A 20,283-nucleotide genomic window follows, 5' to 3' on the forward strand; every position below is an offset into this window, starting at 1 on the left:
TGGGGGTTGGAGATCCCTACTCTATTTAGAAGAAACCTAAATACATTTTGAGGATTAATATGGTTGAGCTTTCTTCATTTTATATATAACATCTGCTGTCTTGTCTTTAAAAAGTATGTTTAATAAAATAATATTTTATTTAACTTTTTTCAGAGAGAAAACGCTTGGGAATTGGTCAGTCCCAAGAAATGAATACCCTCTTTCGTTTCTGGTCCTTTTTCCTCAGAGATCACTTCAATAAAAAAATGTATGAGGAATTTAGACAACTTGCTTGGGAAGATGCAAAAGAAAATTACAGGTCAGATGTTTTCTTTTACACTTCGAGGGAGTTTTATTATTTTCTTTTTCTTTTTTTCTTTACCCAGGTAGATCCTATAGAGGGAGTTTTTAGAAAATAATTTTAAAAACTAGTACTGAGGTAGCCTGATTTTGAACTGTGAAAGTAGCACAATATGACTAGAGGGAGAGCTGTATTAGTTTTCTATTTCTGCATTGCAAATTACCCCAGAACTCCATAGGTTAAAACTATAAACATTTGTTAGTTCACAGCTTCAAAGAGTTGAGACTCCAGGAACTGCTTAGCTGGGTGGTTCTGGCTTATGGTTTCTCATGAGCTTGCAGCCAAGATGTTGAAGTGGGCTGTGGTCTCTGAAGACTTGGCCTGGGTTGGAGGATCTTTTTCAAGCTCATTCCCATGGCTGTTGGCAGGAGGCTTCAGTTCCTTGCCACACTGACCTTTCCTAGGGCATTTTACAATATGGTTTCACCCTGAATGAGTAGAGCTTCCAAAATGGAAGCCTCAGTATTTTATACAACCTGCACTTGGAAGTGGCATACCATTATTTCTGCCATATTGTATTGTCCATACAGACCAGTCCTGGCACAGTATAGGAGGGTACTACACAAGGTTGTTAATACCAAGAGATGGGATCATTAGGAACCATCTTAGAGGCTGGCAGAAGGGCTGAATGAAATTACAAAACTTTTCTCTCCCATGCTCCCACCATTACAGACTTCCCTTGCATGTACATATACATACCCCAATTGATATGTGCTTAGAGCCAACCCAGTTCTTAAGATTCTTTGAGAAAAGAAAAAGCAAGGCCTCTCACAATATGTCCTTTGATCACCTTGTCTAATTTTTTCCCCGCTAGTCCTCTAGTACTCTGGGCAACAGTGGTACTGAACTACATATTCTTCAAATGAACCAAGCTCTCTAGCCTCTGGACATCTGTGCATGTTCTTAACTTTGCTTCTACTTCTCTTTGTCCTCCCTGTGCTTTTCTAAATCCTATTCTTTTTGTCCCAGCTTAGACCTTGCTTCCTTCAGAAATGTTCACGGAAAGTCTTGAGATTGCCTGTAGGGCTGAGTGAGGGCAGACCAAGAGGATAAGAAGGAACATGGCGTGGACTCATGAAGCCTATTTATTCATGGGGGAAAAGGATAAAGGAACAAGAGATGGAGAGAAGGGAAAAAGATGATTTTCATTCAATCATATTTACCTAAACTTACCCTTCTTTAAGTTCTGAAAATGGATTCCTCTTGTAAATATCAAATAAGAATATATTGTTTACCAGATATTGTGATCTTTGAGAAGAATACAAGGTGCTACAAATACATTTTTCTGATTAAAAACACAAAAATTTCTTTGTGTTGACTTATGTAAAAACAAAGCCCGTTAATTTTTATCTGTTATCTATATCAGGAACAGCAGATCCATGGCAGGTATACTTCTATTTCTTTTTCCTCTATTACTGATATCTCTAATCAATCCCAGTTATGTTTTATGTTCTTTCTTACCACACTTTTAAGATTTATACTCTTCCTTATGACTTTAATAGCTACTGCCAGTTTACCAGAGTTTGCATAAAAAGCAAAATTTGCCATTCCTAATCTCATTGTTCTTATTCAGACTGTGGTTTGCTACCTATTCGTCAATTGTAAAATCAATTTAGTGGTTCTAACGTGCTTTAAAAAATACAGTAGAAAATACCAGACTGCACTGAGCATAGTAATTCATACATATGAATTTAATTCATACCCATATACATACAAATTTAAGAACTGTTTTACAAAACATGTATCTTTTTATGTACACACATATAGAGACATGCATTTAGTTATAAGGTAAAATGTTTTTCATGGTATTGGACTTAGTCAGAAAAGTTTGAAAGCCATTGTTTTAATTGTTCTCAGACTATTTTGCTATTTATGCAATTTCTGTTTGTTCCTTAAGACTTTCTAATAACTTCTCTGATTCCATTTCCACCCAAGTCTAGGTTGGGAGTTCCTCTTCTGTGTTCCTATACACATAACTCTGTGTATGTTTATAATACCTTTGTAACACAGTTTCCTACCTTTGGTTCTGTTTCTGCAGTATTTACCACTAGACTGTATTAGCTACTTCTTAGGAAGTAGTGGTTAAGCACCTGAAGTCCTTGAAATCAGCACTATGTTTGAGTCACAGCCATTAATTTACTATGGCCTTGGCAGGTTATAATCCCACCAGGCTTTAGGTTCTTTATAAAAAGTAGGTTAAGCCAGGCATGGTGGCTCACACCTGTAATCCCTGCACTTTGGGAGGCCGAGGCAGGCAGATCACTGAGGCCAGGGGTTCGAGGCTAGCCTGGCCAACATGGCAAAACCCCATCTCTTCTAAAAATACAAAAATTAGCTTGGCATGGTGGCCTGCGCTTATAGCTGCTTGGGAGGCTGAAACATGAGAACTGCTTGAGCCTGGGAGGAGGAGGTTGCAGTGAGCCGAGGTTGCACTACTGCACTTCAGTCTGGGCGACTGAACAAGACTCTGTCTCAACAAAAAAAAGGTTAAATTATGATAGATACTCTCTCATGGGGTTATTGTGAAGATTACACAAAGCATTTAAAGGGCTTAACACATTAACTTATATATAGTAAGTGCTTGATAAATGATTCCCTCTCTCCCTCCCTCCCTCTTTTCTTTTCTTTTTCCTCCCTCCCTCCCTCCCTTCCTCCCTCCCGTCCTTCCTTTCTTTTTTTTTTTTTTTGAGACAAAGTCACACTGTTGCCTAGGCTGGAGTGCAGTGTCGCGACCTCTGCCTCCTGGGTTCAAGCAATTCTTCTGCCTCAGCCTCGCAAGTAGCTGGCATCACAGGTGCCCACCACCACACCCGGCTAATTTTTGTATTTTTAGTAGAAATGGGGTTTTACCATATTGGCCAGGCTGGTCTTGAACACCTGACCTCCAGTGATCCACCTACCTCGGTCTCCCAAAGTGCTAGGATTACGGGCATGAGCCACTGTGGCCGGCCAGATGATTATTGTTATTAGGGAATTGTTACTAATTCTGTCCATTGGTTGAAAGTAGTAATAATGTGATTACAGGAAGGAGGGAGAGAGCTAACATCGCTTACATCTCTTCAATGTGCTAGCTCTGGTCTAGAGGGTTTACAAATATCTATTTTAGAAAAATAGGATCTAATTGACTCAATTTTCAGTGATATAATTACAAGCCCATGATTCAAATATAGTTCTTTCTGGTTCTAAGCCTCTAGGTTTTCTACTCCTCTGAGCTGTCTTGCAGTAAGTGGTAAATGAGTAAATGACAACTGAAAAGGCTGATCATTTGCCTCGGTCCTTCACTCCAGCAGTTATGCTGCATATTTGGGTTGTGTTATTAATGTCATACTTTTGGTCTTTGGAATAGTTTGCTAAGTAATGAGAGTAAAAATCCAAATATTGCCTATTCAACATAAATGTTGTATTGTTATCCTTTATCAATAATCTAAGAATTTCTATATTCCTCTAAAATATGATTTACTTGATAAAAACCAAAAACTTACTTCTCCAGAAATAAAGAGAGATACTGAGGCTTTGCCTCAAAGATTCTGATTTTGGGTACAAAAAAAAAATGGTTGGAAAGAATGAATAAGACCTACTATTTGATAGCATAATAGGGTGACTATAGTCAATGGTAGCTTAATTGTACATTTTAAAATGGCTTAAAGAGGCCGGGCGTGGTGTCTCACGCCTGTAATCCCAGCACTTTGGGAGGCCGAGGTAGGTGGATCACGTGACATCAGGAGTTCAAGACCAGCCTGGCCAACATGGTGAAACCCCGTCTCTACTAAAAATACAAAAATTAGCCAGACATGGTGGCAGGCACCTGTAATCCCAGCTACTTGGGAGGCTGAGGCAGGAGAATCACTTGAACCCAGGAGGTGGAGGTTGCAGTGAGCCGAGATCGCGCCACTACACTCCATCCTGGGCAACAAGAGTAAAACTCTGTCTCAAAAAAAAAAAAAAAAATTAAAATTAAAAAAATAAATAAAATGGCTTAAAGAGTGTAATTGAATTGTTTGTAACTCAAAGGATAAATGCTTGAGGGGATGGATACTTCATTCCCCATGATATGCTTATCTCACATTGTGTGCCTGTATCAAAACATGTCATGTGCCCCACAAATATATGCACCCACTGTGTACCCACAAAAATTTTAAAAATTAAAAAAAAAAGATCCTGATTCCATTGGTTTGGAGCAGAGCCTGGGCATCAGTATTTTTTAAAAGCTCCCCAGATGATTATAATGTGTAGCTAAGATTGAGAACAACTGATGTCGGTATAATATGATCCCGTAAGAGGAACATCAAAGCAAGTTTGTCATTCTGAACTGTGGTTCCTTTAGTCTTTGATCTCCTTAGACTTCAGTCATGCAAGCTCAACCAGTAGCATCACTTAAGGCTATGGGAGCCAAGGGCTCAGGTTAGTATATAAGTGTGTAGTTGGCAGTCCTGCATTTCTCTTGTTGGCTTGCCAGACCATCACTCTTCATCTTGTAAATAAGCTGGTTGCAAAAGAGACACACAATCACATACCCTGCTTCCTGTGACTGACAGCCAGTTAATATTATGTTAGCAGAATGAAGAGGTTGTAACGTTTCTGCTGAGGTACCCAGAATGACTTAGGATTCTAACTTAGGAGTGTTTTAATTGTGGTATCTTTTAGTTGAGTCAGCTAGACAAGGTCTTTTTGCTGCCATCTTACAGCCTTGTTTCACTCTCATGGGTTCTGCTCATCACCTGTGGTTGAAGGTTGAGCCTATATAGTTTGCTGATCTACTGAGCAGAACTCCTAGATTCTCTAGATAGTTATAGACAGAAACAAGGAAATTTGTTTTCTCATTTACGTAGTGATTATAGCGCTATTAACAATATATCTACTATTAATTGTACTTTATAATGAAAGCAGGGAGGCTCTCTTAACCATTTAATTATGTTTGTACCATTATAGTTGAATGGGACAACCACACCTGGGATCTAGGGCACAACCGTATGGTCTTTATCTTCCTAGAGTAAAGCTTACATTCAAGAGTATTTATTTAATACTGTGTACAAACACACCATTATAAATTTTGGTTTGGGGAAAATCTAACACATCCCCAACTTATCACTAAATCTTTTGGCCAGTTCTTCAGAAATACCAGGGAGAGATAATGTGTGCATCTAAAGAGGTCATACTGAACTGTCCAAGGGCTGCCTCTCATGCAGCATGTTCTCAGTATACCTTCATGATGTGCTATGGCTGAGTCAACAAAAATAGCAAAGCCAGCTGTGGATTACTAATTACCAGTTCAGTTAAAAATCTGCATACCAGCCGGGCGCAGTGACTCACACCTGTAATCCCAGCACTTTGGGAGGCCGAGGCAGATGGATCACCTGAGGTTAGGAGTTTGAGACCAGCCTGGCCAACATGGTGAAACCCCGTCTCTACTAAAAATACTAAAAATACAAAAAATTAGCCGGATATGGTGGTGGGCACCTGTAATCCCAGCTACTCGGGAGGCTGAGGCAGGAGAATAGCTTGAACCAGGGAGGCGGAGGTTGCAGTGAGCCGAGGTCACACCATTGCACTCCAGCCTGAGCAACAAGAGCAAGACTCTGTCTCAAAAAAAATTTAAAAATCTGAATGCTAAAATTTTATTTTTTGTTTAGGATTATTTGTGCCATGTTTGCTTATATTGATGTTACTAACTATAGAGATATTGTATTTTATTATAAACCTTTTATTTTCTCTTTATAGGTATGGGTTAGAATGTCTGTTCAGGTTTTATAGTTATGGACTGGAAAAAAAATTCAGGCGAGAAATTTTTCAGGATTTCCAAGAAGAAACCAAAAAAGACTACGAATCTGGTAACAATAACATCAGAAAACTTGTACTCTAATTGGAAATTGTAAACCTGAGTCTGTCAGTAAATAGGGAGGGAGTTCATAGTTTTTTTCTTCAGGGCAAACCATTTAAGATCTTCATGCTATTATTGTGTTTCTTGATGAAGGATGGGGCACCAGGTAGTAAGAAGGCCCTTCCTGGGAGGTGTTGGAAAGTAACTACTCTCAAGTCTTTCTTTTATGGAGGTATATTTTGTCATTATCCCTTTGACAAACATGGCTACTCACTGATGTTCCGTTACATGAAAATTCTATGCAACATCAGCAGGTAAGCTTGGAAAGGCAGAAATAGCACAGTGGTTAAGAGTGCAGGCTCTGGGCCAGACTGCTAGGTCCAAATTCCCTTTCCACTATTTAGAAGCTATGTGACTGTGGGTAAATTGCCTACCCTTGCTAGCCTCAGTTTTCTCATCTGTAACATATATGAGAACACCCATCTTTTGGGTTGTATATGGTTCAAATTAGTTTGATGCATAATAAAGCACTTAATACTTGTTACATAGCAAATGCTCAATAAATATTAGCTGCCATTATTGGTTAATTCATTACATGTCTTATTCTCAAGATCTAGAGTAAGCATATATTGGAAGAGAAATTGTTTATTGATGATAGGATTATATTTAATGTGAATAATTTTTAAAATTTCGTATAATTTATGATGTATATTCTTCTTTGTTATTAGGTCAGCTCTATGGACTAGAAAAGTTTTGGGCTTATTTGAAATATTCTCAATCTAAGACACAGTCTGTTGACCCAAAACTTCAGGAATACCTCTGTAGTTTTAAGAGGTTAGAAGACTTCCGTGTTGATGTAAGTTTTAAGTAATTTCCTCTATTCTTTTTATTATCCATATATTTCAGTCTCTTATCAGTGACTTTTTAAGCTTTAATTTTATAATTTTTATTTTTTAACTTTTTAGTTTTAAAATTAAACTTTGAAATAGATATAAAAATAGTTCAGAGAATTCCCATATACTCTGTTCACTCAGATTTCACAAATGTTAACATCTTGTATAACCACAGTGCAATTGTTAATTCAATTTAATTTTCATATGCTGCTATAATTAAACATTTTCTAGATTTATTAATTTTTATCCGATATGCTAATTTGTCACTAGCAATGTGAAAACTTTTCACTTTTTAGTGATCTTTTATCCATATAATTCCTGTAACATGTGCTGATATGGATTTAGGGTACCTGCATAATAAAATTAAGGAGAGAATGTTGTGTGCATGTGTGCAAGCACAAGAGTGGTGTCTTTTAGTTAAGTCAGCCAGACAAGGTCCTTTTGCTGCCATCTTATAACGATGTCCACTCTCATGGGTTCTTCTCATCACCTTTGGTGGAAGGTTGAACTTATATAGGCTTTATCCATTTGATTTCAAGAGGAAAAGAAAAGCATTAAAAAATGTCATGAATGTAAGAAGATAAAGGAAAAGGAGGAAGAAGATAAAAAATAAAGGAAAAAGGCTGGGTGTGGTGGCTCACACCCGTAATTCCAGCACTTTGGGAGGCTGAGGCGGGTGGATCACCTGATACCAGGAGTTCAAGACCAGCCTGATCAACATGGCAAAACTCTGTCTCCACTAAAAATACAAAAATTAGCTGGGTGTGATGGTGCACATGTGTAATCCCTGCTACTCAGGGGGCTGAGGCACAAGAATTGCTTGAATCTGAGAGGTGTGAGAGGTGGAGGTTGCAGTGGGCTGAGATTGTGCCACTGTACTCCAGCCTAGGCAACAGAATGAGACTCTGTCTCAAAAAAAAAAAAAAAGAAGAGAAATTTTAAATTTAAAAATAGGAAAGAAGTACAAGGAAGGCTAGGTTCATCATCTCTGCCTTGTGTTGTAGTTTGTCTTGCAGTTTTGTGTGAATGGACTTGATGACCCAGGGATAGGGTTAATAAAAGTGCCTGTCTCTGGAATTAAGAGCTATTTTTCTAGAGTGGCCTAGCCAGTTCTGTCACAAAGACATCCTTGCTCTATATTTGAGACTCTTGCCCCATCTGAACATAAGCTAAGAATTCAGGCCTCCTCCTTTAAGTACAACGGAAGACTGGATGAGGAGGTTACTATCTTAATTTAGCTCCACATAAAAATACTAGTTCATTGGTGTCCAGTTCTGGGCTCCCAAATCTTGATAACTGGAAAGGCCTAAAAAGCTGACTTTTTTTGAATGCAGGATGCCTTTTCACTGGGTACTTAAACATTTGAAGATGTTTAAATTTGGTGCCATCAATAATATTCTCCGGTTTCCTTATCATAGGAATTCTAGATAAACCTTCAAACTTGCTAACGATAATTTAACTTGGCATCTCTTTTATTCCCCTACTGCTTTCATTTATCTGTTATTTAAACATTGTCACTTAAGCAAGCCTGGAATAGGAGTTTAGGATTGAGAAAGAGACTGGAGATACAAATCCTTTACAGCTGACGAAATTGAATAAAGAAGGCAAATAGCCTCGCTGAAACATTTTCTTGGAGCCAAGGAACCCAGCCTTATACTTATGCCCTATCAGATAGCTCAGGCCCTAAAACATGAGAGAAGCTTAATAAACATATGTTGAGGCCAGGCATGGTGGCTCATGCCTGTAATCTCAGCACTTTGGGAGGCCGACGCGGGTGGATCACCCGAGCTCAGGAGTTTGAGACCACCCAGGGCAACATGGTGAAACCCTGCCTCTACTAAAAATACAAATAAATTAGCTTGCGCCTCTAGTCCAAGCTACTTGGGAGGCTGAGGCAGGAGAATGCTTGAACCCCAAAGGCAAAGGTTCCAGTGAGCCGAGATTGCGCCACTGCACATCAGCTTGGGCTACAGAGTGAGACTCTGTCTCAAAACAAAAACAAAAACAAACAAACAAAAAAAAACACTTGGGCTACAGAGTGAGACTCCGTCTCAAAAACAGAAAACAAGAACAAAAACCACAAACATATGTTGAGTAAAAGAATGAGCAAATACTAGTAGGCTGATTTAGTTAGGAAGGAAATTTAAGTGTAGTACCTTAAGTTGTTGTTAAGTTTTTGTTATACTAATACAATCTGTGAGGTGGGAGAATGGCGTGAACCCGGGAGGCGGAGCTTGCAGGGAGCCGAGATCGCGCCACTGCACTCCAGCCTTGGTGACAGAGCGAGACTCCGTCAGGAAAAAAAAAAAAATTCTACTGAAGTGTCCATTTAACTTACTTTTTTGGGGAAAAGTCTAGCCTTAGATTCTGAAGGGAGGAAAAACAGTAAAATTGTCAACGGTGTTGTCTTTCATCATTTGCAGCCCCCTATTAGTGAGGAATTTGGAAGAAAAAGACATTCCTGTACTTCTGGTGAGGAGAGTAATCGTCATAGACTTCCACCTAATTGCTCTACAAAGCCACCAAATGCTGCTAAACCTGCATCTACCAGTGAGCTTCAGGTACCAATAAACTCTCCCAGAAGGAATACTTCACCGGAGACCAGTGACAATTCACATTAAACAGTGCTGCCTGTGTCCTGTGGTCTCAAGAAATGGTGAAATGCCTGAGAAATAGACTCTTATGAAAGTTCTTTGTCCTTGAAGTCAACATTTACATCAGTATTTCTTTGGGGAAAATCTTCTGGTGTTTGATTGTGATAATCAGAAAGAAGAAAAAGAAAGAAAAGTGGTAGCATTTTTTTCTAACAAGATAAATTCTAAAAATGTTTTCCCTGATTTCACAAACAAGGATAGTCTTGGTGACCTTTTATAGAGATCCTCTAGTAATGTATTTTGATCTCAGATTTCTTTTTCAAAGCCATAGTTTTACAAAAACAGCATTCCTTAAATATATTTAAAAAACAATACAGGGAATGCCTAACATTTCATCTCATACTTCTTAAAGAAGATATAGTATGTTGTATTCTCTTCTTAGAGCTTTCTTAAAGAATCCACAATCCAATTACCCCACTGTCAATTCATATTTGAACTTATCAAAAACAAAGGAGGATTACGTATATATTTTTTAAATTCAAAAAAGAATATGAAATTATACATTTAGTATTCCTTTGAGACATATAGTTTAAAGAAAACTTTTTTTAAAACAAAAGTAGGAATATATAGTAAGATTGTAGTTACAATGAGTATATGCACTTTTGATGCTAGGTTTTGCTTTTCTCCCCCCAGTCATATCTCATGATTTCCACAGTTGTTGTATTGGTGTGGAGTTTTCTGAATTGGCATAAGCTGATTACATATTAGAGTTTTATTTTTATGATTCTATATAAACGTGCACAAGTAATTTAAAACCTGCATTGGGATTGGTTGGAATATTGTCCTAAATTAATTAAATTTTGCAGTGTTTTGAATGCATCTGCTAGTTATACATCTGCAAGTGGGTATGTCATAAGGAGTCAGATTATCTTTAATTTAAAATGAGTACTTAGTTTTACCTTTTTGTTTATTTTTTGTTTAATTTTGTTTTTATAAATGTTTTCAAGAGTTATAGCAAATTGATTTCTAATTTTTATTGCTATTACAACTGATGTAAATGATAGTTTCAGTTTTTGTGAGATTTAAAAAAATAAAGCACTTATTCTGAATTTTTTGAATTGATTTTTAATTATTTTTATTTAGAATATAGTTGAAAAGCTGTAATATTCAGTTTTGCTAGTAAAAGACCATTTTTTTTTTTTTGTGAATGAAGTTTCAATTATAAACTTACATCCACTTTATTGAGCACTACATAATTTACAGATATTTTGTTGTATGGCAAAAGCAAGTGGTTTCCATGTGCTAAATTAATTGTATTTTCTTTTTGAGCAGATTGGATGTCTTGTTCTTATAAATTATAATATTGAAATACATATAATCTTTGGATGGATGGGCTGTTAATTTGTAAATAGGTTTTCATTAAGTTATTTCTCATGATAAGTAATAATCAGCAGTTTTATAATATTTACTATTTGGAGGGTCATTTTGATGCTTTAAATTGCAGAAATAGTCAAATTTGAATATTCAGAAAATAAATTTATTTAGATATATTGTAAAGAGGGTGCAAAACAAGCAATGGGTTAGAATAATAGATCTTCAAGTCTTTTCTTAAATGGGGTATGTAGTTCCAGTTTTTCAGTGAGAAATTTCCAAACCATGCTTATTAGCTTTAAATGGTCTCCTGAAATGATCATAAATTTTTCTCAGTGTCCTTTTTGTATTGAACACATACATCTGAAACCTGTATTTAACCAGATATTTCTACTTAACTGAATATACAAGTGTAAATTTGATTGGAAAATTGTATATTATAAATGAAAATATAATAATCAGGAGTTTTGTGGTTTGTATTAATTAGTAGTTTTATCATTTTTTATTATGAAAGTAATACATGTACACTGGGAAATTTAGAAAAGCACAAAGAAGAAAATAAAGTACTTGTCATAAAAAGAAGAAAAACCAAAATTGGGGTCAGGCTATATATAGTGTTACAACCTGCATTTTTCACTTAATGGAGTTGAACATTTTCTGATGTCATTAATATTTCTCATTACTTTTTTTTTTTTAATTGTAGAGGTGGGGTTTCACCACGTTGACCAGGCTGATCTTGAACTCCTGGTCTCAAGTGATCCACCTTCCTCGGCCTCCTAAAGTGCTTGAATTACAGGCATGATGAGCCACCGTGCCCGGCCAGTGATGTCATTAATATTTCTATTCCATGGCTTTTACTAGTTACATAGTATTCCAGTATGTGAATATGCCAGGTTTACTTAGCTGACTGCTGACTGTTGAACTTTGGCTGTGGCTAAGTTTTGGCTGTTACAAACAACAATTAATAGGCCGGGCATGGTGGCTCATGCCTGTAATCCCAGCACTTTGGGAGGCTGAGGCGGGTGGGTCACTTGAGATCAGAAGTGCGAGACCAGCCTGGCCAGCATGATGAAACCCCATCTCTACTAAAAATACAAAAAACTAGCTGGGCGTGGTGGTGCATGTCTGTAATCCCAGCCACTGGGGAGGCTGAGACAGGAGAATCGCTTGAACCCAAGAGGCAGAGAGGTTGCAATGAGCCGAGTCCGCGCCACTGCACTCCAGCCTGGGCAACAGAGTGAGACTCCATCTCAAAAAAAAAAAAAAAGAAAAACAAAAACAAAAAACAAACAACAATGAATAGTATCCTTACAGATAAATCTTTGTGTATAAAAGAGTTACTGTCAAGAACTCCTGGGGGAGGGATAGCTTTAGGAGATATACCTAATGCTAAATGATGAGTTAATGGGTGCAGCACACCAGCATGGCACATGTATACATATGTAACTAACCTGCACATTGTGCACATGTACCCTAAAAACTTAAAGTATAATAAAAAAAAAAAAAAGAACTCCTAGAAGTTGGAATTCTAAGTAAAAACGTGTCTCCATTTAAGACCTCTAGGAAGGTTGCACAGTTTACACTTTTATCAACAACATCTGCTTCCCTACATCCTTATCAACACCAATTATGATAAATCTTTCTCTTTAGACTGATAAGCAAAATCATTTAAATCTCTCTCTCTCTCTTTTTTTTTTTTTTTTTTTGAGATGGAGCTTTGCTCTTCTTGCCCGGGCTGGAGTGCAATGACGCGATCTCGGCTCACTGCAACCTCCACCTTCTAGATCCAAGCAATTCTCCCGCCTCAGCCTTCCGAGTAGCTGGGACTACAGGCATGCACCACTATGCCCGGCTAATTTTGTATTTTTAGTTGAGATGGGTTTTCACCATGTTGGCTAGGCTGGTCTCGAACTACTGACCTCAGGTGATCCACCTTGGCCTCCCAAAGTGCTGGGATTACAGGTGTGAGCCACTGTGCCTGGCTACTAAATCTCATTATTAATGTCACCATTTTAATCAGGTCACTAATGAGCGATAATTTGTATTGCTTATTAATCATATTGTTTGTAGATTGCTTGAAAATACCCCTTACATTTTCCTTTTGGAGTGATTATCTCTTTCTGATAAATTTATGGAGCGTTATTACTTATCAAGAATATTAACCCTTTGCTTTCTAATTTGGTTATGTATGCTTGACATGGTATGTACTTTTTTTGGGTAAAATTTTAAAAAACTATACCCCTTAAATTCTGAATGTAAAGCTCAAGCAAATAAAGGCACTGCTATTTAATGAAAAGAAAAACATTATTGACTATAAATCTAAATGGCCCTACCCAAAATTTATGAAAGTCCCTACAGACCTTAGGGCTTCCTTTTTTATTATTTTGCACAATTTTCAATATCATAAAAAAGGCAATGCTAAAAATGTTATTCAAACTCCTCCTCCTCCTTTTAAGAGAATAGTTGAAGCTGTCTTTGACATTTTCTATACTAAAAGGAATTAGGAAGAGAGTTATGTTTTTAAAGTGGTATTATTTTAGTTTTAAAATTTATTTTATTTTATTTTATTTATTTTTTTGAGATGCAGTTTCGCTCTTGTTGCCCAGGCTGGAGTGCAATGGCACGATCTCGGCTAACTGTAACCTCTGTCTCCCAGGTTCAAGCGATTCTCCTGCCTCAGCCTCCTTAGTAGCTGGGATTACAGGCATGTGCCACCACGCCTGGCTAATTTTGTATTTTTAATAGAGACAGGGTTTCTCCATGTTGGTCAGGGTGGTCTCAAACTCCAGACCTCAGGTGATGCACCCACCTCAGCCTCCCAAAGTGCTGGGATTATAGGTATGAGCCATTGTGCCTGGCTAGATTTTATTTTTTAAACTTACGTTAGTTTGGAACTCCACTCTGACATTCTGTATGCTTCTTGCCATTTTACAAAGTAGTGTCACCACTTTCCTTTGTGTGCTTAATCTTTTCCTTCAACTAATTTCTTGGCTTTTATGAAACTACTTATTATTTTTATTTTATTCTTGCATAGGAGGCTGATCCAATAGAGTAATACCTAATTATATCACCATGAGATGACAGAATGGAATGTCAGATCTGTAGACTTTTGACAGGAAAGTGAGTATGTGTGTGTTTTTGAGACCTCTTACTCCATCTTGTGGTGATATCATATAATTATATCAATTACTCTTGCATTCCTAATAGTCATGTGTGTCTCACAACTCATTACATGGTTAGGCATTGCCCTATTATTGGTAAATTTGCATGAGTTATTTGGTTATTAGTAAATATATATGACAACATTAAGACTTGTGTATAGTTAAAAATGGAAATACTATTGCTTTGGTATTGTCCTTTCACTTAAGAGTTTGAAGTACTTCATTAGCATTTTTTTTATTAACTCTTGAGATGTGAACAAAGCAAGCAGATTTTAAGGTATATCTCCTGGCTAACCTAAGCCATGTAGTTAAGTCACACAGCAAGTTAATGAATGGATCCTGCCTAAAACATGATAAACTTAAAACTAGATGTTAATCTTGTAACTAGAACAAAGTGTTATCACACAACTAGTTGAATGGCTGAGCTAGGGTTTGAACTCCAGTCGGCTGGCTTCAGAGCCCAGGCTCTTCATCTTAACCAGATTGTTCTTTAACAGCGTGAAATAGAACACAGAACCCCTGACTTTCGAACTCAACTGCAATGATTCTTAAGTATTATAAATCAAGATTGGATTCTTGTGGTTAAGACTGCATTTTTTTTTTTATGATAGGCATCCTCTGCAGTAATGGAGGGTCTAATGGAGTATTTAAAAACATACATTATGTGATAAATGATTTACAATATATGGTAAATCTTTTGGGAGGAAATTATGATAAGGAAACAAATATCATCCATGTGTTTAAATGTTTTCCTAGAATTAGATAAGGTAAAATACAAATGAAACTGAGCATTTTATTTAGAATTTGCTTAGAAATTTTGCATTAGTTTATTTAGGGTTATTATTGACCACTGAAGATTCTGAACTGTTCGGCTTGAAGGAAATATCCCACAAGGTTAATTGATAGGAATCAATTCTGACTTTACACTCTGTGTCAGTTTTCTGAGTTCTTTACAATAAGCCTGTTTTTTCCTTGCAAATTAACAAATAATTTGGTTAATAGAATGGTTTCTAACAATATACAGCACATATTAGCTTCAATAAATTCTAGCAACCAGAATATGCTGCTATTGTTTTTTTTTCCAGATAGTGTTCCAAGTCTACAAAATTGAGTACCTTTCTCCATGTGTTTTAAGATTCATTAGACTTTTATTGTAACACAAACATTATCACAGTACTGTAATGCTTAATGTTAACATTTTCTGGTTTCCAGTTGAATGCCTTTAAGTATAATCTGAGGTGAGACTTATTTTAATGAGTCAATGGATGGACTTTAAGGGAAAGAGTCTGTGAGAGCCAAAATTTAGTTAACTGCTGCTCTAGAGACAGCTTATTTGTTAGAAACATGAGTTGAATCCTGGCCCCTCTCACTAAGTTACAGTCCTTTATCTACAAAATTACACTTACCTCATAGTGTCCTGAAGAATAAATGCACAGCATGTAACACAGTGCATGGTGGTACAGTAAGCACTTAGTAAACATGAGCTATCATTAGGGCTAAGCAATGGACAAATTATCTTCAGGTATTGCAAGGTATTTTCTCCAGTAGGCTGTGAATATAATTTTAAATTTTCATGGGAAATTAATCTACTTAAAACAGTTTAATTAATAAGGAAAAGTCTGATTCCGGTTGTTTTATTGTCCTAACATAGTGGTTTATGAATGCTTTTCTGCCCTTGTGGTGGTTCACTGACCTCCATGTGAGAAGTAGTAGAGTTGCTTAGATGCCGTTACTTCTACTGACCTTGAACAAGTGACAAGAGCATGATTTCCATGAAGCAGTTACCGTGAATCTGAAATCACACCTTCAGTTTTAATTCTTTCCCTTTGTTTTTTAACAATTTTGCTTATTATGTTTTCCCAGAATCACCGTGATCGATTACTTCTGCTCATCTTAAACATCTAGTTCCTAAGCAGGATGTGAGAATCTGCCTTCCTGTGACCTCTCCTGGGCTCAGTGACACTCCAGTCACCGCCCCACCCCACACCAATGCCACTTCCAAGTTTGACTTGCATCTTACAAACCAGTATTTCTGTTTACTTTTTTTCTGCCCTGGGACATTTTTAATAACTTTTAGATAACAACTTCAACAAAAATTTACCTCCCACCAAGAGGAGTTGTCTTTGTTGTGAGAAGTTGTCTTTATTCCCAAGAAGGAGAATAACTTGCTCTTTAAGTCAGTTTTATTACAGGTAAATTTGTACCAGCTTTTTCCTCTGCTTGTGTTAAGACCTGTCTCAATAGACATTCCGATTGAGGATTGTGGAAATAGCAAATAACATTGGTGTCTGCCCACCACTGAAGGCAAAAAGCTGGTTTATCCAGGCCACAGGCAGAGCCCGCAGGGGAGGCAGGTGACTTCTCGGATCACCAGATTATCTTGATCTTCAGCCAGCTTTATTGTTGTAAAAAAACACTACATGTTTATTTTATTTTATTTTTTTGAGGCAGAGTCTCACTGTTTCACCCAGGCTGGAGCACAGTGGTGAGATCTCGGCTCACTGCAACCTCTGCCTCCCAGGTTCAAACGACTCTCGTGCCTCAGCCTCCCGAGTAGCTGGGACTACAGACACGCACCACCACACCCGGCTAACTTTTCTATTTTTGTAGAGACGGGGTTTCGCCAGGTTGCCCAGGATGATCTCGAACTCCTGACCTCAATTGATCCTCCCTCCTCGGCCTCCCAGAGTGCTGGGATTACAGGTGTGAGCACTGCGCGCCTGGCCTGTTTTATTATTTTAAAGATTACAGTATAGGTTTCTAGGAAGCCTGGATGGAGGTTCTCATATTCTAGGTAATATTTAGCTATTTAATAAAAATTTATTTTCAAAACCTTAAAGTTTGTGGATTACATACAATACAGTTTTTGACTTGGTGCATGAATGTATTGAAATGAACTTGATACCATTATATTCACTTTAAAGCATATCAGCACAATTTCCTAGAACAATCTCTAATGATTATTCCTGAAACTTTTCATACTTGTCATATTTTTCCATTTCAACTATGTTATTTACTTACTTATTTTAATTTTTTTGAGATGGAGTCTTGCTCTGTCACCCAGGCCGGAGTGGAGTGGTGCGATCTTGGCTCACTGCAACATCTTGCCTCATGGGTTCGAGCGATTCTCCTGCCTCAGCCTTCTGAGTAGCTGGGGTTACAGGCACACGCTACCACACCTGGCTAATTTTTGTGGTTTTAGTAGAGACAGGTGTCATCATGTTGGTCAGGCTGGTCTTGAACTCCTGACCTCAGGTGATCTGCCTGCCTCAGCATCCCAAAGTGCTGGGATTACAAGCCTGAGCCACTGCACCCGGCCTCAACTATGTTATTTAAACCACTAGTGCCTAAACTTTGCTAAAGTGATATAGTAATAGCTCAAATAATCGTAATAAGGATATTTTCAGAATAAAAAAGAATATCATGGAAGTTATTACCCAAGTAAAACTTCATTCCAATCTTTGTATTTTACCTTCTCTCAACTATAAGAGGTCAGGAATATTGTCTATCTTGGTTACCATTATATTTCCAACAAAGAAGAATAAAAGAAAGAGGGAAAGAAAAGAGGAGGAAATATGGAAGGAATATCTTGAAATGCTGTCATCTAAAATAACTATCATGACATCTGGCATATATAACATAATATTTTGCCTAAATTCTTAAACTATACAAGGACAATATATATATTTTATTTATATTTATTTATTTTTAATTTCTCAGCAAAAGCCACATTCAAATATGTAAGGTATTTTAAACAATATCACAAGTGCTGAAGAGGTAAAACACATAAGAGCCAAAAGAGTGAAGACTGATAGAAGGCAGGCTGTAACTAGAAATCCTTCTAGCCATCATCCAGGGAATGGAACTATATATAAGATTGAAGTATGGTTATAACTGAACATACTTGCTTGATTTTTTAAAGCTGTACACAATTGATTCAGGATAATTATTGTGTTATCTTTGGGGGATCCTTGATCCTGAACAAAGCTTCATTGTTAGTACTACTACATTAAAAGTCCTATTGAATGAAACAGAGGATGTAGTCTAATTCAAGGGCCAAGGGAAGGCATCAAAATATTTAATTGGTTTGTCAAAAACTCCCACCTTTAGAAACTCCTGGGGGGTGCAGTGGCTCATGCCTGTAATCCCAGCACTTTCGTAGGCCAAGGTGGGAGGAACACTTGAGGTCAAGAGTTTGAGACCAGCCTGAGGAAATAGCGAAATTCAGTCTCTACAAAAAAGGAGGAAGAGGAGAAGGAGAAAAGGTGCACAAATTCCTAATTTTTTTTCTCCACTTTATAAAAGAAAGGCATTGTCCTGACCCATCCCAAATACTGCTGTAGTTATGCAAGCTGTCATGGGCCACACATAGGTGAAATCTTCGTAGTAATTCATTGAGCTATCATAAACCCACAAGACTTGCTAAATTTCTCTTCTTTATAAATATTTATGGGTAAAGCTTTGTATATTGTGGCTAGTGTACACTGTATTATTCAATGAGGGAATTAGAACACATTTTTATCAAATCATAAAATATGCATTACAATTACTATGAGTCCATCTTATAGAATGTTTAAAATTGTTAACTTTTTATTTACAAAATATATTATTTTAAAAATAGCTGCTAAATTTGTTTTTAGTAGACTAAAGCATTCTGTTTCATTAGATTTATTTTAAAAGTTGAATCATGATTTTTCTCAAGACAGGCATTTCCAGTAAATCTGTGGCCAAGATTGTCGAGCTGTTTACCCAATGCATTTCTAGAATGCTAGACTGCATTCCTGTCCTCCTGCTCTTTCAGGTTTGCCAATATAATTGGTTCTGGTTATTGGAAAGCAGACGAAGTAAGGGACTCCACTTCTAGACTTGGCCACATGCCATCTTGATGCTCATTCCTTTCTTCTTCAGCTTATGCAGAAGCCATATGTTGAAAACAACAGAGCCCTGAGGAGTGGCCCTGAATCACTACCTAGTCCTTTTGGGTACTCTATATTAAATCAAGAAATAGCTTTTAATTATATTAAGCCACAAGATTTTGTACTTTATCTGTTACAGTAGCTAATATTATCTTAAGTGATAATAACAAATTTACTACTTATGTTTAATAATTACCAAAATGTATATATATTTTTGTTGTCTCGATCAATTCTGTATTAATATTTGTAATAACTCAAGAAAAGTTTTTATCAACTAGAACCACTTATAGTCAGAGTAAAATAAAATTTTGAATTATGTACTTATTTTTGTTTTAATACATTTACGTATCTGGTGGTCAATAATATTTTCAAACATAAAAACGTTATGATAAAGATCTGGAAAAAATGGGATAGAAATACAAGCTCAAGGAGAAAAAGGAAAGATGTAAGCTTTCTAAATGTTAAAGAATAACTTGCTCATATATTTTAAAAAATAGATCCAAATGTTATATTTGGATTTCGTTGGATTCGCTTAAAATGAAATTTATAATATGCTGGAAATTACCTATGCAATTATTTAAAATTATAAAAAATTTAGATGTCAACTTAAAGCTTCATGAGGGATATATAGCTTATGAAAATTATTTTAGGGGATTTTCAAGCAAAAAAGTGTAAATGCACTGACGAAAGGGGAAAGGGTGCATGCTTTGGAGTTAAGTAGCCCTGCATCCAAACTCTGCTTTTGCTATATGACTGGGCAAGTTAGATTAACCCATTGGCCCTTATTCTGCTCAATAAATTAAATGAAAATACATGTAAAGTGCTATCTGGCACTAACCTGCTCTTGCTATTAAAAATCTTAAGTACTTCTAGGAAGGAAAAATTAGCCACTGAGGTGAAAATTAATTATCAGAGCCCATATTTCTGAGAGTAGATAAAAAAATTAGGTACAGAGGGGAAAGAACTTATTTGGGAGAGAAAGGATAATTTTAGAACATGTAGTGTAAGCCAAGAGAAGAAGCTCTGTTACATGGCAAAATGATACTGGATGGGACCCTATTTTGGAGGACATCCGGAAAGGTTGGCGAGGCTGTACATAAAGGAAAAGTGAGAAGCAAGCATACATTTGCTTTAATTTGCCTTGGTTCTAGTCTATCATGCAATGAAAATAGCTCTCATATTTTAAAGTC

The 20,283-nt window shown here is 36.8% G+C and overlaps 1 protein-coding gene across 8 annotated transcripts in view; it reads left to right on the forward strand.

Annotated features, from left to right (window-relative positions):
• The window catches only part of LARP1B (La ribonucleoprotein 1B), a 157,665-nt gene extending 138,258 nt beyond the window's left edge, over positions 1 to 19,407 (forward strand). For 6 of the 8 annotated variants that reach the window (XM_054485092.2, XM_054485090.2, XM_054485091.2 and 3 more), the window contains 4 exons: positions 154 to 298; positions 6,059 to 6,168; positions 6,887 to 7,014; positions 9,475 to 10,754. In XM_054485092.2, coding sequence (XP_054341067.1) covers positions 154 to 298; positions 6,059 to 6,168; positions 6,887 to 7,014; positions 9,475 to 9,672 — 581 coding nt within the window. In that variant the 3' untranslated portion in view covers positions 9,673 to 10,754. Of the gene's footprint in view, positions 1 to 153; positions 299 to 6,058; positions 6,169 to 6,886; positions 7,015 to 9,474; positions 10,755 to 14,050; positions 14,137 to 16,040 lie in introns of those variants that run through there. The other 2 variants (XR_010126134.1, XM_054485087.2) reach the window with 2 other exon arrangements.
• Positions 19,408 to 20,283: the final 876 nt, after the last annotated feature.

Source organism: Pongo pygmaeus, chromosome 3 (genome assembly GCF_028885625.2).
Source record: "Pongo pygmaeus isolate AG05252 chromosome 3, NHGRI_mPonPyg2-v2.0_pri, whole genome shotgun sequence".
Classification (NCBI taxonomy): Eukaryota; Metazoa; Chordata; class Mammalia; order Primates; family Hominidae; genus Pongo; species Pongo pygmaeus.